This window comes from Myotis brandtii, unplaced genomic scaffold, assembly GCF_000412655.1.
Source record: "Myotis brandtii unplaced genomic scaffold, ASM41265v1 scaffold1012, whole genome shotgun sequence".
NCBI lineage: Eukaryota > Metazoa > Chordata > Mammalia > Chiroptera > Vespertilionidae > Myotis > Myotis brandtii.
The window spans coordinates 761,535-776,068 of NW_005353371.1; the positions used below are offsets into that span (position 1 = coordinate 761,535).

Genomic DNA, 14,534 nt, shown 5'->3' on the forward strand with positions numbered 1-14,534 from the left:
AGGGGGGAGGGGGGGGCCAGGCATGTAAGTTCCACGAGATGTTTAGAGTGGAGGAGACCTGTTGAGTGATTTGAGATATGAAAGCAGGCCCATTATCTGATTGTAATGAGGTGGGTAGGCCGAATCTCGGAATGATATGCTGAATGAGAGTTTGAGTGACCTTGGAGGACTTTTCAGACCTGAAATGCTTCTACCCAGCCTGAGAAGGTATCTACTAAGGTTAAGAGATATTTGTGTGTGTGTTTTTTAATAGGGGGCCTGTGAGTGAAGTCAATCTGTCAGTCTGGTCCAGGGACTTGGCCCCTTGACTAATGGATGGGGAAAGAAGAAGGTCTAATCTAACCTGTCCTTGGGGAGATACTGAGTAACAAGTAGAACAGGTTTTGGTGATACCCTTGCAGTGATGAGGGGTTTTAGGAGTTGTAAATGTATCCTATATGTAGGGAGTTGTGAATAGCCCATAAGATATCACGGGCCTGTCCCTGGGGAAGGATATATTTTCCCTGAAATTTTAACCCTGAATCTTCCTAAGGAGCCCAAGATCTAATAGTAGTAGGGACTGAAGTTCCTCTGGAGGGTATTAGGGTGTTAGATGGGGTATAGCTAAGAGCTGGGGAGATGGAGGCATCCTCTGAGCCGCTGCCTTGGCCTCCTGGTCTGCTTTGTTATTTCCCTGTATTACGGGATCATTCCTGACTTGGTGTCCTTTGCAGTGTATGACTTTAAAGCAGGCTAGAAAAGGGGAGAGAAGTGCCTGAATACCAGCAGGAAGACCTGTTGAGGTTTCAATGATAGTGTCAAGGACTGTGAATGAGCGGTGGAAATAAAGAAAGTCTAGGCTCAGATATAAGGTCTTACGCAACAGGAGAGAGCCTGGGTGGGGCTGCTTTAGCTTCCTAGGAGAGAAGGGGTCCCTTGGATGATCAGCGGTGATCAAGTCCTGGCTCACTGGACAACACAAAACTTCTACCCATTCACAAATAACCAGCTGTAGCCAAAAAGTAAGCAACCAGCATTTACATTTAAGAACACACTTTAAACACCCTCTTACTATCAACAAAATATACATTCAGCAAAGTACAAGGGACCTTCTGTAAGAAAACTAAGAGCAGGTGAATTAAAGCTTGTCTAGCAATCAATGTTTCAGCATTTTATGCTATTTTAAAATATTCAGATGTTTGTCATTTAACCCAGCAATGCTTCAAAGTCTTTAAGTTACCAAAGACTTTGGAAAATTATGTATAGGAATATGAGGTTGAGGAAAAGGTATGGGGGGTGGAGGTAGGGAGCAGGCTCAGCAGCCTGTTTCCAGGCCTCTAGCCACTTGGATTTAAAACTGCCACATTTTCCCTTAGAGATAACATGCTAAGGTTTGGATGATATTGAGTTCAGCTTCTGATAGGAGCAGGACTCTTAAGTAAGTGTAGTTTTGCAGCAAAGCAAGGTGCTGTTTGGGAAGGGGGTGGTGCTGTGAGAAGGTGCTGAGGTGAGAGCAGTTTCAGAGCATTTAATGGGGTGAAAATGCTGGCCTTGGGATCTAAAGGCTCAGTGAGGGATCCCTTCACTGCGTCATAGAGGGGCTTTGTGAGAAGATTAAATTTGGGAACCAGAGGGGACAGTTCCCAGTCAGCCCAAGAAAGGAGACTATTTCTTGTCTAGAGGAGGGGAGAGTCATGGAGGAGATAAGGCATTTAGAGTCCACGGTAATGGCTCAGCTTTGTGGTGTGAGAGTGAAACTGAGGTAGGTGACTGTTGGTAGGGATACTGGGCTTTATGGGAGGATGCCTGGTAGCCCCAGTTGGGCACTGAGCTACAGGAAAGGAGTCAATAAAGGGGATCTCTAGTAAGATGCATTGTAGAGTGAGGTGGCTAATGGCTGTGAGACTAGTCTGTCAATTCCAATAATAGAGACTGAAGCGAGGACAAGGGTTCAAGTGAATTCAGAGAGGGCAGACTGAGGCAGGCACAAATGACCCCAGTGTCAATTAAAAGGAGATTGGCTTACCTGCTACAATCGTTCCCAAGGCGCTGTCCTGGTGATGTAAGTCTGTGGGACCTTGTCAGGGCCTGGGCAGCTTCAGTGTTTGGTGGCCAGTCCCAGGAGGTATGGGAGCTGAGGTCCAACCTGGAGGGGCCAAACTACAGTCTCATTTTCAGTGGCCTTCCCTGTGTATGTTCCCCCACATCCCGCGTGGTTCAGGGTTCAGTATCTGGAGGAGGAGCCGCACACAAATGAAAGAGACGAGACAAGAGATAATTGGGGAATATTGGGGCAACAGGCGGGAAAGTCCAACTCAAGAGGAAGGACTTCCACTGGTGCCCAGGCCTCGCCAGCCTTTTATTCAACTTTGGTTACACATAAAGCCCTTAGTCAGGCATCCAATTGTGGTAGCAGACAATCTTTTTTTTTTTTTTAATATATTTTATTGATTTTTTACAGAGTGGAAGGGAGAGGGATAGAGAGTTAGAAACATCGATGAGAGAGAAACACCGATCAGCTGCCTCCTGCACACTCCCCACTGGGGATGTGCCCGCAACCAAGGTACATGTCCTTGACCAGAATCGAACCTGGGACTTTTGAGTCCGCAGGCCGACGCTCTATCCGCTGAGCCAAACCGGTTAGCTGGTCCCTAGGTTCTGTCTCTAGGTTCTGTGTCTAGGTTCTGTCGTCTTGTTACATCTGTATTTATACCAGTTGATTCCAATCCTATCAATTTCTATTCCAAAGGTTAGGGCGTTTCTTATCTCCATTCCAGGGAGTAAAGATTATGTAGCTTAAGCGTGATTGTTCGTAAAGTGATTAACTACCCTCCTGGCACTTAGTTAAGGGGTTTTATTCCCTCCCTAACTTCAGGGAAAAATCCCTACCTGGGGAAACTACCTTTCTCGGAGAGGTGACCTTGGTTAAAACACACAGCGCCAAGAAGGGGAGCAAACATATTAAGAACAGTATGCCATATACGCCAGGTCCCTTGAAACGTATGCTGTGCAGATGTTTCTTCCCTGCAGGGACTGTGTCAAGCAGCAAGGATGGACTGGCTCCCGGCACACCTTTCCCCCCATGTTTCATAACATCTCCTGGAAGTGTAAACATGGAAATGATCCCAGAAAACAGCAAAAATGAGCATGGACAGCTTGGTGCCTTCTGCTGAAACAAAAAAAACCCCACCCACTCTTCTCATCAGAGGCTTTGCTGATACTCTGTCTGCAGTTCATCTTAATTTTTCCTTAGATCATTATCCTCTGAACAGCAATAGCTTCCTGGTGTTTTAACCAGAAAACCACCCTAGACAGGCCCAGGAATCACTCTACTCACAGAAAACCCATGATGGGTACAACTGTGCAGATGACCAGAACTTTGAACTGGGAAGAACTCAAAAGTTTCAAAAGGTACACAAATTGTGTCACTGTTTGAATAGAGGCAAAATGATAGGCCATTTTAAAAATGAATTTCAAATTATTTCCATTTGTTTTAAATCGAAACTCCATGGCCTAAAGCAGTGAGAAGTCCCTCATGTCACACACCCATGCCCATATTCTTAATAAAGTAGCACATGCTCTGAAACTTACAACCATGTCTAGAGCTTTCGGGAAAACCATTGCTGTGAATCCCAGGAAGGCAGAACTTTGGGGATGTTTGTCCATTGTTTAAATCCACACTTTAGCAGATCCACAAGTCTTTAAGAAGTATTACATGGGAGGAAAGATGATCAAAGATGACACCCCCATTTACTGAGGCCCGTACTCTCCACAATGAAGACGTATAATCCACCCCATTCCCAATTATCTTACCTGTCAGTATTTGTGCTTACTTTTTTTCTTTTCTTTTGAAAATAATATTGTTGTTGTTTTAAGACAGAGAGTGAGATAGAAACATCAATGAGAATGAACATACATCAATCAGCTGCCTCCAGCACACACCTTACTGGGGATTGAGCCTCCAACCTGGGCATGTACCCTGACCATCAATCAAACCATGATCTCCTGGTTCATGGGCTGATGCTCAACTACATAGTCACACTCACCTGGCAACAACTTCATTTTCTAAGACACTAAAGTGTTTTTTATTTAACCATTATCTCCTTTCCCACAAAAACATAAGCACCAGCAATGCAAGACATTTTTTCTTTCATGCCTGTATGACTTGGGCATGTTTTCCATGTAAATTGCCTGGCACGTGCAGGATGTTGACATTATCATCACGATCATACTTCCACCTTGGCCAGGCAACTCAGTTGACTCGAGCGTTGTCCCAATATGCCAAGCTTGTGGGTTCATTCACAGGTCACACAAGAATCAACCAATAATTGCATAAACAACTGGAACAACAAACCGATGCTTCTCTTTTTCTGTCTCTCAAATCAACTTTTTTTAAAAGGTGGGGGAAAAGAGTAAAATTCTGTCAGCAAGAGCAGCTTCTTGGAAGAGAGATCCTAACTTTGTTTTCTTGCTAGGTTTGGGTTCTTTGATAATATTCCCAAACTTATAACCCTCAATTGACTCATAAAAAAAGTTAAATATTTTGTTAAGAAGTACATGACTTTATATTAATATATATACTTAACTGAGGTACTTTTTGCAAAGGTGCCCAATACAGCATAGTAAATATTTCAGTATTTAGGTAACAACTGGCGGCCTATTGAAAAGAAATATATCTTGTTGAAAAGAAAATGTCCCATGTCCATAATCACACAGAGCTACTCCATGACCACAATGAATCAAGACAAAAGCAAAGGCATTCATATTTGCACATGTGATCAAGGAGAACGGGTTACAAAGGAATAAAAATAATGAATATTGCTTTTCTCACTAATATGATTTGTGCTTCTTACAATTTTGTTTAGCATGATTATTTTTCTGCCTTCTAAAGAAAAATGATTTTCATTATGTAATAAAGAATGAAGTTCATTTCCTCCCAGAATTCAATGCAGAAAAATGTATTGCTTCCTTGAATGGAAATCAAATTGTCTATCACAAGGCAAAATATAAAAAGAAATCCTTTTAAAGGCTGCTGTTACTGTTACATCCCAGGCGTTTATGGTTTCTGATCATGCTTATTAGTTCAATTCACTCCACCTCATTTCTCTTTTACTACAGATGTGATTTTGTTGGTCTCTGGCTAGAGGGGACTAAAAAATTCATGACTGAAGTTTTTAATACTTTGAATGAATAAGAGATGAGTCTGTGCCAAACATTATAAATATAAAGTAATAAAAAATATAATTTCCCTGAGAAAACCATTTCTGAATTTGTACACATATGATACTTGTGACTCAGAATTTATAATGATTAAATGGAAAAAATGTCAAATTGATTTGAAAATACATAATTACTATGGGATAATTAAATACATCCTCAGGAAATAACAAAACACCAAAACATTTCTTAGTATAAGAGTGGTTGGGAAACAGTTCCTATTTCATTAAAAATTACAGAAGCATTGCCCTAGATCAGTGGTCGGAAAAGTCATTAGTCAACAGAGACAAATATCAACAGTACAACGACTGAAATTTCTTTTGAGAGCCAAATTTTTTAAACTTAAACTATATAGGTAGGTACATTGTTATTAACTTAATTAGGGTACTCCTAAGGCTTAGGAAGAGCCACACTCAAGGGGCCAAAAAGCCGCATGTGGCTCGCAAGCTGCAGTTTGCAGACCATGGCCCTAGATCAGGGGTCCTCAAACTACGGCCCGTGGGCCACATGCAAATACAAATATTGTATTTGTTCCCGTTTTGTTTTTTTACTTCAAAATAAGATATGTGCAGTGTGCATAGGAATTTGTTCATAGTTTTTTTTTAAACTATAGTCCGGCCCTCCAATGGACTGAGGGACAGTGAACTGGCCCCCTGTTTAAAAAGTTTGAGGAAACCTGCCCTAGCTGGTTTTGCTCAGCGGATATAGAGCATAAGCCTGCGAAATGAGGATCCCAGTTTGATTCAGGTCAAGAGCATATGCCCGGGTTCCAGGCTCAATCACCAGCAGGGGGTGTGCAGGAGGCAACTGATCAATGGTTATCATTGATGTTTCTATCTTTCTCTCTCTCTCTCCCTTGCTCTCGGAAATCAATTTAAAAATATTTTTAAAAATTACAGAAGCATTTATTAGGAAAAAATGGACATAATTCTAGTCACATACAACCCAAGATAACTGAAAATATTGAGAGATTAGGATCAGCTCTGAGTGACAGCACACATCAGAGTCTGCCTGAAATGAGGAAAGTGCTGATTCTCACATGGAAGGACTGGCTCAGAGCCCTCACTGCAGAGGGTGGTACAAGAACAAACTGTCAAGGGGCTCCTTGGCACTGAACCATTGAAGCTGTCACAATGGGATCTGAATTACAGTCAGTAGTACCAACAGGACAAGATGATTACTAGAAAAACTAGATCTAATGCAAATGCAATCAAGAGAACAGTGCATACCCTTCCGAGAACAGTCTCAACCATGACAGTCTACATTTGTTGCCTGGTGGACACCTATGGGCTTGAAGGAAAAGCCAACCTATAGAGGAACTTTAATGTTGAATTCTGAACAACTGTAAAGCTTACACCGACATCAATGTAATTAAAGAAGTGGCTGGCAGTTTTGAGGCTATTCTTGGCTGGCAGGGCAAAGATTTAGAAAAACAAACTAAAATATTCTCTTTTTTTTTTTTGAAAATATATTTTATTGATTCTTTACAGAGAGGAAGGGAGAGAGATAGAGAGTTAGAAACATCGATCAGCTGCCTCCTGCACATCTCCTACTGGGGATGTGCCCGCAACCTAGGTACATGCCCTTGACCGGAATCGAACCTGGGACCTTTCAGTCCGCAAAAGCCGACGCTATCCACTGAGCAAAACCGGTTTCAGCAAATATTCTCTTCTTAATGTGAACCCCATAGCACAATTCCCAGCCAAAAGCAACACACACACAAAAATACATGAAAATAATACACAGGGGGACTCTACAGTGAACAGTAAGTATGTACAAATGTGGCAAATACTTATTGACTAAAAGAATAGTGAATTTCAAGTGCAATTGAAAATTTAAAAAGAATATATATGTGTGTAGGGCCTATTCATTCAATACCCATCAGGGCACATTACTGGTCAGGGCACAGGAAAGACAACCCATTGGTGTTTCTCTCTCACATCTATGTTTCCCTCTATTTCTCTCTCTGCCTTCCTCACTCTAAAGCATCAATTTAAAGAAACCAACAAAAAAAGAATGAGTACTGATAATGACCAAATTTGTCAAAAGTTCATAGAACTTCTTTAATGCTGTGAGTTTTGGGGTGTATGTGACTTCATTTGCAACAGGTTTACATGTACCAGTTAGTTACACTAATAGGATTTCCTTCCAGTGCAGTTTAAGATACTCTGAAAGTATTTGTTAAAATTTAAACTTTTTTTTTAAAAATAGGCAATTATATAGTATCTATCCAGTGTACATTTTCACATCGTATTATTGTAGGTACATAAGGCAACATGAAGGTTTTCCTATATTTTTACATTAAATACAATTCTCAAATTTGAGTTTTTTTAATGATCTTTCTAAGGAAAAGAGACAGCTGAAGGCTTTCCCACCTTCTCTATGTATACACTATTTCAACAGGTGCATTCTCACATGTCCAAGAAAGGCTCTCCCACATTCCTTATGTTCATACACATATTGTTGGGTGTGAGTCCCTTCATGATTTTGTAAAGAACTAGGATGGCCAAAGGTTCTTCTACAATCCTTACATGACAGGGATCTCTTCAATGAGTTCTTTCATCCTTTACAATAAACTGGAAAAAATGAATGCTTTCTAACCCTCTTACATTACTAGGGCCCATCCCCAATAAGGATTATTATACATGATGGCACAGCTGAGAGATAAATGAAGGCTCTTGGCTATTCTTTACATTAACGGTGTTTATCAATACATTTTGTTTTCACATGTCTGTAAAAACTAGTTGGAACCTAAAGGCTTTACCACATTCCTTGCATTGATGCAGTTTCTCTCCACTATGAGAAAAAGAATGGCAAAAACGGTTTACCTCATTTCTTATTCATGAGTCTTCTTTCCATTGTGAGTTCTTTTATGTCTTCGAAGATGTGAGGTACAACTGAAGTCTTTTCCACACTGCTGACATTCATAGGGCTTTTCCCCAGTATGAGTTCTTTCATGATGTCGGAGTATGGCACCTAGAGCAACGAAAGCTTTCCCACATTGCTTACATTCATAGGATTTCCCCTCAGTATGCATTTTTTTATGACTTCTAAGAGATTGGGAAAGACAAAAAGCCTTTCCACATTGCTGACATTCATAAGGTTTTTCCCCAGTATGAGTCCTTTCATGACATCGGAGGTAAGTTAAAGAAGAGAAAGCTTTATCACAATACTTACATTTATAGGGTTCTTCCCCAGTATGAATTTTTTCATGACATCGGAGGGAAGTTACATTAGCGAAAGATTTTCCACAATCCTTACATTTATAGGGTTTTTCCCCAGTATGAGTTCTTTCATGATGTCGGAGGTTACCTAGAGTAACGAAAGCTTTCCCACATTGCTTACATTCATAGGGTTTTGCCCCAGTATGAATTCTTTCATGACATTGGACAGAAGATCCATTAGCGAAAGTTTTGCCACAATGCTTACATTTATAGGGTTTTTCCCCAGTATGAATTCTTTCATGACGTTGGAGGGCACCTAGAGCAAAGAAAGCTTTCTCACATTGCTTACATTCATAGGGTTTTGTCCCAGTATGAGCTCTTTCATGACATCGGAGGGAAGATGCATAAGAGAAAGCTTTACTACAATGGTTACATTTATAAGGTTTTTCCCCCGTATGAGTTCTTTCATGACATTGGAGGTAAGTGGGATGAGAGAAAGCTTTGTCACAAAGCTTACATTTATAGGGTTTTTCCCCACTATGAATTCTTTCGTGGCGTTGGAGGGTACTTGGAACCATGAAAGCTTTCCCACATTGCTTACATTCATAGGGTTTTACCCCAGTATGCATTCTTTCATGATATCGGAGGGTACGTACATTAAAGAAGGCTTTTCCACATTGCTTACAATCATACGGTTTTTCTCCGGTATGAGTTCTTTTATGATTTTGGAGGGAAGTTGAATAAGAGAAAACTTTACCACAAAGCTTACATTCATATGGTTTTACCCCAGTATGAATTCTTTCATGATATCGGAGGGTACGTAGAGTAAAGAAGGCTTTTCCACATTGCTTACAATCATACGGTCTTTCCCCAGTATGAGTTCTTTTATGATTTTGGAGGGAAGTTGAATAAGAGAAAACTTTACCACAAAGCTTGCATTCATAGGGTCTTTCTCCAGTATGAGTTTTTTCATGATTTCTAAGGGAGGCTGAATAGTGGAAAGCTTTCCCACTGGGGCTGCCTTCATGTCTTTGAATATTTTGGTGATGCTTGAAAGCTTTCTCAGGTTCCTTACACTTAGAAGGGTTTTCTTCATATTCTTGAAACAGGTATAGTTTGGGTCCAGTGAGAGAGCTCAGGTGATTATTCAAGGATAAGTAACGCATGAATATTTGCCTACACAATGTGGCTTTAGGTTGTTTTATTTCAGTAGGAGTTTCCCTCTTTTCATTATGATTTGGAATCTGGCTGAAGTTTTCTCTGCATTGACTACCATCCTTCCTTGTACAGAGTCTCTCTACCATATGACTGCTGTAAAAATCAGAAGCATATTATTAATACTCTGTTAACAATTTTATATTTTTTAATAGTATGATGATGACATTTTTACTGTTTTCAAGGAAAACGCGAGATTTCTGTACATTCTGATTTTTGAAATTGCAAATCCTAAAACCTCTGAAATAGGCTGGATCATAGATGTTATGAAAACACTTATATTCATTAATGGAACTTCTGTATATTGTTTCCAAGTGTAATTACTTTTTATACACTAAACTTTAGATCACATTTCAGAAAAAACATTTTAATGAGATTATTCTAAGAGTCAATACATTTAAAACTGGGCTGATACAATTGGATTACCTGTTTTAAGATTGTTTTGTGGCTCAGTGATTCAGCATAGACCCACCCACCAAGAGGTTGCCAGTTCAATTCCCCAAAAGGGAACATGGCCAGACTGCAGACTTATTAACCCCAGTACAGGGCATGCAGAAGGCATACAATTAATGCTTCTACCTCTCCATCACACCTCCACACTCTAAATTCAATAAAAAAATATTTTCTCACCACTAGCATGGCTAAGTGGTTGAGCGCCGACCTCTGAACAAGGTCACAGATCTATTCCTGGTCAGGGCAAATGCCGAGGTTCTGGGCTTAATACCGAGTGTGGGGTATGCAGGAGGCAGCCATCATAATTCTCACTCATCATTGATGTTTCTCTCTCTTTCTCCCTCTCCCTACCTCTCTGAAAAAAATAAAATAGCCGTAACCGGTTTGGCTCAGTGGATAGAGCGTCAGCCTGCGGACTGAAAGGTTCCAGGTTCGATCCCAGTCAATGGCATGTACCTTGGTTGCAGGCACATCCCCAGTAGGAGGTGTGCACGAAGCAGCTGATCGATGTTTCTCTCTCATCAATGTTTCTAACTCTCTATCCCTCTCCCTTCCTCTCTGTAAAAAATCAATAAAATATATTTTAAAAAATAAATAAATGAAATAAATAAAATAAATATATAAATAAAATACATCTATTTAAAAATCAAAAACAAAGATGCTCTTAATGCTCTCTCATGTCAATGTGACTCACCTAAGATTCATCCCATGATATTCATATTTATCTTCAGTGTCATGGTCTTCACCTTTTTCTTCTAAAATACATGCTAGAAAAAGCATTATAAACTATTAACATGTTAAGCGCCCAGTCACCGGTAACTGATACTATACTTTCCGTCCAGAAGACAAAACAGGCTGGGCACTTAACATGTTAAAGAATATAAAAAACGGTTAGATTTTAAGTACACAATGAGCTGTGATCATTCCTAGTTTAATTACCAATGTATTCCCTTTCCATATTTCATTTCTTGAAACAGCATTGATGAGCAAGCAATAGTAGTTTTCTAATTGACTAAATAAGTAACAAGTTGGTGTAAGCCAGAGTTGCTCTGTGGTTGACCAGCAACTTATGAACTGGAATGAACAGGGAGGTCACAGGTCAATTCCCAGTAGGACCGGTTTGCAGGCTAGATCCTCAGTGTGAGGCGCACAGAAGGTAGCCAACCAGTGATTCCCTCTCATCATTGATTATTCTATCATTCTCTCCCAACTCCTTCCTCTCTAAAATCAATAAAAACATATTTTTTAAAAAAAAGGCCCTAATTGGTTTGGCTCAGTGGATAGAGCGTCGGCCTGCAGACCGAAGGGTCCCAGGTTCGATTCCGGTCAAGGGCATGTACCTTGGTTGCGGGCACATCCCCAGTGGGGGGTGTGCAGGAGGCAGCTAATCGATGTTTCTCTCTCATCGATGTTTCTAACTCTCTATCCCTCTCCCTTCCTTTCTGTAAAAAATCAATACAATATATTTTTTTTATAAAAGAATTTGTGATACCTACCTACTGATGCCAGGTTCCAGAAGGTTTCCAGCATCACATCTGTGTAGAGTTTCTTCTGGGTGGGATCCAGGAAAGCCCACTCCTCCATGGTGAACTCCACATTAACATCCTCAAAGGCCACTGAGTCCTAAAACATCAAACATATACATACAGGAGGAGAATGGGTGAGCGAGACAGAACTGGGGACCTATACATAATTCATAGGAAGTTCACATAGGACATGTGGTCCCCAACATTCAGTCTATGACTCGATTGTAAGACTATTATTAATTTGCCGCACTCACTTTCTCAAGAACACATGGAATTTAATGATATAATTTTACTGTGATCACTTCTAGTCTTCATTGCTCTCTAATGTCAGGGTAAAGAGCACCTGGAACAACATCTATGTTAATGCATTAAAATGCTTCTATTTTAAGCCCATCGATTCCTTGTGAGAAAATTCATCTCCACTATAACCACCATTTGACACATCAATCCATGAAGCATACTGTCATATTTACATGAAGTTTTAGTGACTACAATAAAGGCCTGATAGCTTTCTCTTCTATTCACATCAAACAGGAGAGGCCAAGTGGTGTGTGGAAATTCAACTTAGAACAAAATGTACTTGACCATATTGTCCTGAAGTACTCCAGATAGTTAGAAGTAGTGAGATACACCCGAATGAATGAAAATATTCTTGTGGAGGAGTATGAATGATCATTTGTTTTTATAATATTTGTTAGTAACTCAGTTTGACCTTTTTTTGCCTCTCTCATTTCATGGAGATAAGAAGTTAGAGTTAGAGCTCAGGCATGAGCAAGACAGGACAACTTAGCACTCTACAAAAGCCCTCTACTCATGAGCCTGAGGGTTACTTGATACTGATTTTTAGGACACATAGACACGTATATTTAAATCATAAAATCACACTTAAAATTCTGGCAGAATTATAACACTGTAACTGGGGCCTGGACCTTGAAGAACAACTTAAGACTTGGCATGTACAAGGGCCTTTATTGAAGTCTGGACTATTTTCATGCTGAAATGGCACATAATTTACAAAGTACATAAGAGGTCAGGGGGGTAATGAAAATATCGGGCAGAAAACTCTGTAAAATTTGTCTCAACATATGTTCTACTCCTGAAACGAATACAAAATATAATGTAAACTGTAATTGGAATGTAAACTATAAATGGAAGTATATGGGGTGTTTATGGATAGGAAAAATTAATATCATTAAAATGTCCACAAGTCCCAAAGCAATCTATACCTTTAGTGCAATTACTATCAAGATACCAATGCTGGCCCTAGCTGGCTTGGCTCAGTGGATAGTGCACGGCCTGTGGACTGAAAGGTCCCAGGTTCGATTCCGGTCAAAGGCATATGCCTGGGTTGTGGGCTCAATCCCCAGTAGGGGGTGTGCAGGAGGCAGCTGATCAATGATTCTCTCTCATTATTGATGTTTCCATCTCTCCCTGGCCCTTCCTCTCTGAAATCAATAAAAAAATATTAAAAAAAAAAAAAAGAGACACCAATGCTGAATCTCACATAACTAGAGCAAATATTCAAAAATATTACATGGCACCACAAAACACCCTGAATAACAACAGCAGTCTTGAGACAGAAGCACAAATGTGGATGAATCACACTACCTAATATCCAACTTACTACAAGGCCTATAGTAATCAAAACAGCATGGTCCTGGCATAAAACAGCATATAAGTCAGTGGGATGGAACAGCGCCTAGAAATAAACCCATGCCTTTATGGTCACGGAATACTTGACAAAGGAGACAAGAATACACAATAAAGTAAAGATAGTACATTCAATCAATGATGCTGGGAAAATGTTAAAAAAAGGAAACTAGAACAGTTTCTTACAACATACACAAGAATAAACTAAAAATGCATAAAAAGCCCTAATGGGTTTGGCTCAGTGGATGGAGTGTCGGCCTGCGGACTGACAGGTCCCAGGTTCGATTCCGGTCAAGGGCATGTACCTTAGTTGCAGGCACATCCCCAGTAGAAGGTGTGCAGGAGGCAGCTGATTAATGTTTCTCTCTCATCGATGTTTCTAACTCTCTATCCCTCTCCTTTCCTCTCTGTAAAAAAAATAAATAAATAAAAATATATTTTAAAAAATGCATAAAAGACTTAAATGAAAGACTCAAAACCATAAAAATCCTAGCCAAAAAAACTGGCAATAAAATCGTGGACAGTTCTCCTAGCAATACTTTTTCTGATATGTCTCCTGCGAAAGAGAAACAAAAGAAAAAATAAACAAACGGGACTGCATCAATCTAAAAGGAAACCATCAACAAAATAAAAAGGCAAACAACCCAATGGGAGAACATATTCACCAATGAAACCTCTGGTAAGGGGTTATTACTCAAAATTTATAAAGAATTTATACAAGCCAACACCAAAAAATAATTTTAAAAAAAGGTCATGGTTTCAGTTCCTGATCAGGGCACATGCCCCAGTTTTGTGTTTGATTCCCAATTGGGGTGTGAATGGGAGTGAACCAGTAGATGTTTTTCTCTACCTCTCTCTCTCTCTCTCCCCTAGCTATCTCTCTAACATCAATAAAAACATACCTCACAGTGTGAATTTAAAAACATGAAATAAAAAACAGCAAAGAAAACAGCTTATATCAAAAGAAAAATGGGCAAAGGACCTGAATAGGTACTTCCCCAAAGAGGACACACAGATGGCCAATACAAATATGAAAAATGAAAATTAAAACCACACTGAAAAATCACCTCACACCTGTCAGAATGGCTATCCTATCTAACAAAGAGGGAATATGCTAATTGACCGTCAGGCCCTCACAAAGATGGCAGCGCCCACAGCCGATAAGGAGGGAATATGCTAATTAACTGCTATGCCCTCAAAGTTGGCGGCACCCACAGTCACAAGATGGCAGTGCCCAGTCCCCTCAGCCCCACCAGGGCAGCAGGCCCGGCCGGGCCGCACCTGCCTCCAGAGTCCCCCAGTCTCCTCCGCCCCCAAGCCACCTAAGGCC

The 14,534-nt window shown here is 40.3% G+C and overlaps 1 protein-coding gene across 2 annotated transcripts in view; it reads right to left on the bottom strand.

Moving 5' to 3' along the window:
• Nucleotides 1-381: 381 nt before the first annotated feature.
• LOC102257535 (zinc finger protein 791) overlaps nucleotides 382-14,534 on the bottom strand; it is a 22,494-nt gene continuing 8,341 nt past the window's right edge. The window contains exons 2-5 of one of the 2 annotated variants that reach the window (XM_014535205.1): nucleotides 11,525-11,651; nucleotides 10,723-10,795; nucleotides 8,025-9,671; nucleotides 382-988 (exon numbers count right to left, since the gene is read on the bottom strand). In XM_014535205.1, the coding sequence (XP_014390691.1) occupies nucleotides 8,033-9,671; nucleotides 10,723-10,795; nucleotides 11,525-11,612 (1,800 nt within the window). In that variant the 5' untranslated portion in view covers nucleotides 11,613-11,651 and the 3' untranslated portion in view covers nucleotides 382-988; nucleotides 8,025-8,032. Of the gene's footprint in view, nucleotides 989-7,245; nucleotides 9,672-10,722; nucleotides 10,796-11,524; nucleotides 11,652-14,534 lie in introns of those variants that run through there. The other variant, XM_005853225.2, reaches the window with a different exon arrangement.